We start from the raw sequence: 6,058 nt of genomic DNA, 5'->3' as shown, positions 1-6,058 counted from the left end.
TACTTTATCAATTTAGTGTTATCAGGTAAACAACTGGTATCATAATTCATATTTTTCTTTTTTTTTTCATTAAAAAACTTAGCAAGAGCATTTGTTACACGTTTCTTATTTATAGTGCGTACTGCCTTTTAACTGTGCTCTTGTGGTCTGTGCCTTTGTCAAAAATATTGTACATTTTGTTATATATCTTCATATTATAACAATGTCGAGCCGAAAGAGTGGGTATTCATTTAAATGTATTGTGAAATCGTGCGGAGAACTTAAAATTCAAAAAGAAAGTGTTAGTTTTTTTTCTTTTCCCAAAGATCCTGCTCGGTAAGTATTTTATATTATAACTTATAATGATGTTAATTATCAAACTATTCAATGGTACTTGTTAAATATATAACATAATATTACACAGTTGCACAATATACCAAATGTTTTAAGTCTAGTAAACTATGTAGTGCACCTACAATATGTAACAAGAACCAAGTCAATTGTGTTTTTTAGTATAAATAAACCATTTTTTATTACACTTTTAGATGTAAAATTTGGTTAGAGCGATGTCAACTGCCAGCTGACATTCTACAACAAAAAAATACTAAATTATGTGGAAAACATTTTGAAAAAAATATGTTTTTAAATTTTTTGGAGAACAGGTTAAAACCAGATGCTATACCTACACTATTTCCAGGTACGTAAGAACTAATATGACATTTAGCAGCAGTAATTTTCTAATCGCCTTTTATTTTTTATTTATATTCAGATGAAAGAGATGGTTGTGATGTAAGTACATCTTTGGAGTTATCATCTAGTGACAAAGTTGGAATCTGTACCTTTATTAGCAGTTGGTAAAGGAATAGCTTCTAATTTAAATGAATTTTTATGTAATGTACCTTTTAAGCACCCATGTTCAAATTTTGATTATGTTTATTTAATTAAGCTATTTGTAAGATTTAGAATATTTTCTTCTGTTAAATTTTTAAATAGAGAGTTAGTATCAGAACGTCAATTTAAAAATAGAAAACTGACAATACTAAAACATTTATAATTAATGATAACATGATGACATAATAATGTAAAATTCATCATATTCTAGACAAATATTGTTTAATTAGTATTTAATATTTATTATTGTTGTTTTTTTTTATTTTTTTTTTATTTGTACAATTTAGTTATAATTATAATTAAAAAAATTTCTTAGTCTAATTTGAGATTACATGTTGTCTAATATTTTAAAAATAATGACTTATTTATTGTTATAATTTTACAGGCACTTTAGACACCAGGATCCCAAATACCTGAAAATAGTATAAAGATACAAATTACAATTAACTATGTCAAAATATACAAGATAGAAATATATCTAAGACACTGCCCATCACTGGCAGTGAAGTGATCTCATTAGTATCATTTAATTATTTTAATATGGCTAGTATATTGGTCACGTATATTAATTTATGTTTTATTTTTCAGAAATATTTCACTGCTGCTTCTGCTTCTCCAACTTCGCCTTTATTCCACGCAAGTGGGGTCTACTACTATTTGTTTTGCTCAATATACCATCATATTCCTGCAATAACCAATCCTCTTTATCTTTTTCCTTCAAATTTGAGTTACCTGTCTTGACTTTTATTATTTCTTCATGCCTCAACATGCCTTCTCAATCTATTCTCTAATTTTTAACCCATATTCATATGGTATCTCTCTCCACTATTCAAGCCTGCCTTCAAACACTCGTGTGCTATTAGCTTTTAAAACTACATCAGCTGCATTTAAGCTTATACATAAAATATATATTTGATTTAATAAAATAAAATGTGTATTTTTTCCACCATGTGTTTCAGTACATTATCCTTCCTTAACTGTGTATTTGATCCATAATAGTCTTTTACGGTTGCTAAAATTAAAAATTTTAAATTTTAAGCAAGTACCTAGCAAATAATTTGAATAAAGCTAATTGGATCTATACATTTTTGGAAAAATATTGTAATAAACATTTTGTTTTTCTGGTATGGTGACACTGATTAACCAACGCCAACATGGCCGCCGCGTTTTTGAGTATTCTGTATGTTTACCGTGTTAATTTTTATCAGTGTCCAGGCCCTGATATATCCTTCCGAGATCCAAAGAATGTATAAGAAATATTAGTATAATGTGGGATCCAGGAGTGTGATTTTGATTGTTTGACGCATCTTGTTAGATCCAGAGTGTATTTTATTCAAAAGTTTATCATCTTATTAGATCCATTAAACGTTGCCAAACTTCCAAAACAGAACTAATGCTTATACACAATGTGGCTGAATGTTACAACAGTAGGTGTGAAATGAGAACGGACAAAATGTACCACATCAGTATCAATAGGACTAGTGAAGTAGTGACTACACAACATTTAAACTAATTTAACAAATACTTGAAATTAATCATAGTAGTAAGTAATATAATATTTGAATTAATAACATCAATTTTAGTTTATCAATAAATGAAATAAGAAATACAAAGATATTCAATGTGTACCTATGCAAATAGTTATACATAATATAAAAAACAGCTTCATTACTTAATTATTAAATACAAATTGGTATATGTTTACATTTTAGACTTGTTGTATATATTGTAAATAAGTTTTATTTTTGAACAGCTGTGGATAGTAGTAATTAATATAATATTTAAATTAATAATAGGTACATAATTTTTAGTTTACCAATAAATGAAATAAGAAATACAAAGATATTCAATGTGTAACTATGTAAATGGTTATACATAATATAAAAAAAAACAACTGCATTACTTAATTATTAAATACAAATTGGCATATGTTTACTTTTTAGGCTTGTTGTATATATTGTGAACAAAAGTTTTTATTTTTTTCCATGGCTTATTTTCGAACAGTTGTGGATATTTTATTTTTAGTGCATTACATTCATCTTGTTTAGGTGCTTTATTTAATAATATGTGTTTCTGAAAATATTCTCTCGTTACTTTTTTCTCTTCCTCTGACCAGCATACTCTTACATGTTTCTTTTCTTCATTTTTCTTTTCTTCAGGTTTATTGTTTTTTGTTGAAGCTATTACTGTTATTTTTTTTTCAGAATGATCTATTTCTACATCTGAGCTTTCTTCTATATCTGTTACTAAGCTGTCTATATTGATATCTATCTCATCTAAACTTTTACCTCTGTACTCCTGTCCTTGCCCCTTTTCCATCATTAATAATAATTTACTGACTTTGGCAACTTGAAAAGTACTTTCTGAAAGGCGATAAAATTGTTTGTGGACTTCTTTAGAGTGTCCCATAAATGTGACTAGTTGTTCAATGTCACTTTCTGATAGATTTAACAGTTGTGCTACAGTAGCTACCTGTTTCCGTAATCTTGTAGACGTTAAATTTTCTGGATTTTTGGCTCCACAGTCCTTACTAAATTTTCGAATTGCATCTGATCCTCTCAAACAACTCATAGTATTAGGTAATGCAAATAAGTATGTATTTTGTTTATCAATATAGTTTGTAACTTTTCTTGTTTCAAGCAATAGCTTTATTGATTTTTGTAGGTTGGGAGTAAATAAAATTGGTACACCACGACCTCGCTTGCCTCTTATCACAATCCTTTTACATTGTTTTGTAAGATGGCGCTCCATTTCGGAAAGAGATGACTCAACCTCCTCTTGAGAAACTACACTTGGTGCAGATACGTCAGTTTCCAAAAATATGCGTTGGACTTCACCAGACCTTCTTCGATTCAGTAAAATTAGTTGAGCTAAAATACTTTCTTGCAATTCTTTATAAGCTTTCAAATTATTAAAATCTATTTTTAAAGCTTTTGCACTTTGATTTTGAATATTTATTAAGTGGTTTCTAAATAGCATTATATCTGAAGTAAGAGGAAGATAAGCTGGCTTATTCCATTTCTTCTGATACATTTCTTTGCTGGCATTTGTTGAAACCTCATATGACCATTGTTTATCAATAATAAATCTCATATTTATTATTGATTGTTGGATATTTCTTTGTTGTTCATCTAATACAAGGTTGTCACAATTTTTTAAAAGATTAAACTCTGCAATATCACAGCACTGTTTCAATGAGCTGCCCATTTTTAAAATTACTGAAGGTGAACCAAATGTATCTGTGGATGTATCATAATTAGCAACAATTTTAGTACATTTTACAATGTAGTCAAAATATTTTGGAACTAGACAGTCTTGTAAAGATTTAATACCCGGTACCTCATCTTTCATCTGAATTACAAGACGAGCAAGTGTCCTCATTTTTTGGGATACAACATTTACTAGGTGCTTCTCTTTATGGCATTTCAAATACCTTGATCCGAAAGCTTTTATAAGGTTATCTGTCTTGGCAACAGTTGAAATGGCATCGACAGCCATTCTTGGAAATACTTCATTAATAAGTTGTGTGTCATGGTCAGTAAATGCCAATAAAATATTATGAGCGTCGGCTTGTGCTCTATTATTTCTGCCTTGTTTTGGTTCAGATATTTTACTTTTACAATGTTTTATATGTCTAAATAAATATAATCTTTTATATAAACCATAGCAATATTTACATGGTAAATATTGTGTTGCGTCAGAAGTTTCAGAAAACGCATTTGGGCGCCTAACTGGTTTAATATTTTATTCACCACCTATATTGCATAAAAAGTTTCCTTTTTTCCGAAGCTCATCTGATAGCTTTTTTCTATCTTTTGATCCTTTTTTGAGGGACATATACCGTGCAACTTCCATTTCTGTTGAATGATTTCTTATGATATGTCTAGTAAAATTTGTCACATTTTTTTCACAGAAAATACAGTTATCACTTTTATCCCAACATCGTTTATTATTTAATGGTTTTTTCTTTGATACTTCAATTAATGCTGTGAAATTATAACCTTTTTTAATTCTTTTAGACAAATCTGTTACTTGTTTTGGTAAGTTTTGTTTTTCATTGGGATCAGTGAATGATGTAGATGGCTTGCATAAATTGTATTCATCTTCGTGAGCATATTGGTCTATATTAAGATCTGATGCGTCAGAAAAGTCTTCACTCGAGTTACACATCATATGATTAGAAGGCATGTACTCGGATCCTGAATCTTCTGAATAGCAGTCACCACTAGAAGTATCTGGTTTAAAATCTTCATTTGATTTGGATAGTAAATTCTGGTATTAAGTTGGTGTTTTGTCATAACATTCAGACATATACGCTAAAGTATTATAAAAATGTATAGTTAGCGTCTATAAGTAATAACAATTTACAGATATGCCACTATATAAGTAAGCAATAAAAGAAATATTTGAACATTTTGGTTGAAAAAATAATTATAAATTTGGTTCTGCTAAAACTTTAATTTAAGTGTCACTACATAAAGAATTAAAATATAAAAATTGTAATACCTGTTTCATTTTCAATGTTAAATGTATCATTATCAATTATCTTATCAAAATAATCTTTAGTGGAATACTTTTGTTGTCCTGAAAGATGCCATAATATTAAACAATGAATTTTTAAAAAAAGTATATACATAGGTACCTATATCAATTGAATCAATGTCATCTCCAGTCTTATAAGTTTCAATATTTTGATCATTTAAGTCAAAGTCATAAACTTCTAGAAAATTCAAAGAAACTGGTGATAATATGTGTTCATCACTGTTCAGAGGCAATTTTATTTCAGGTTTATCGTTACAGCTCATCAAATTTTTTTGCATGGCTAGCATAAAATTAAAAAATTAAATAATACACATTAAAAAAGTAGGTACCTATATGATGACCATTTTCATTAGAATATTTACCTTCAGTTTCAACGTTACTTGTTAAATGATTATCATTTTCTACAGAATTCAATAAAACTGGTGATAATATGTGTTCATCACGGTTCAAAGGCAATTTTACTTCAATAGTATCGTTACAAATCATCGACATTCTTTGCAAAGCTAGTATAAGGTTAAAAAATTAAATAATACAAATTAAAAATTTACCTATAACGACTATAACACATAGATGACCATTTTTCATTAGAATATTTACCTTCAGTTTCAACGTTAGTTATTAAATGATTATCATTTTCTACAGAATT

At 28.4% G+C, this 6,058-nt stretch overlaps 2 protein-coding genes across 3 annotated transcripts; one reads left to right on the top strand and one right to left on the bottom strand.

The window, feature by feature from the left end:
* LOC132935133 (52 kDa repressor of the inhibitor of the protein kinase-like) lies at positions 1–2,022 on the top strand. Of its 2 annotated transcripts, none has more exons than XM_061001596.1 (5): positions 1–25; positions 116–315; positions 525–676; positions 749–833; positions 1,256–2,022. In XM_061001596.1, the coding sequence occupies exons 2-5, from the start codon at positions 203–205 to the stop codon at positions 1,296–1,298; spliced, it is 393 nt and encodes a 130-aa protein (XP_060857579.1). In that variant the 5' UTR covers positions 1–25; positions 116–202; the 3' UTR covers positions 1,299–2,022. The 2 variants fall into 2 exon arrangements, with proteins under 2 accessions (XP_060857579.1, XP_060857580.1); XM_061001597.1 differs by having other exon boundaries at positions 4–25; positions 749–768; positions 1,256–2,016.
* Positions 2,023–2,802: 780 nt separating this feature from the next.
* On the bottom strand, positions 2,803–3,441 carry LOC132934157 (uncharacterized). Its single transcript, XM_061000431.1, has one exon. The coding sequence runs from the start codon at positions 3,439–3,441 to the stop codon at positions 2,803–2,805; it is 639 nt and encodes a 212-aa protein (XP_060856414.1).
* Positions 3,442–6,058: the final 2,617 nt, after the last annotated feature.

The sequence above is a fragment of the Metopolophium dirhodum genome, chromosome 1 (genome assembly GCF_019925205.1).
Source record: "Metopolophium dirhodum isolate CAU chromosome 1, ASM1992520v1, whole genome shotgun sequence".
In the NCBI taxonomy this organism is placed as follows: Eukaryota; Metazoa; Arthropoda; class Insecta; order Hemiptera; family Aphididae; genus Metopolophium; species Metopolophium dirhodum.
This window is presented reverse-complemented; position numbering and strand designations above follow the sequence as displayed.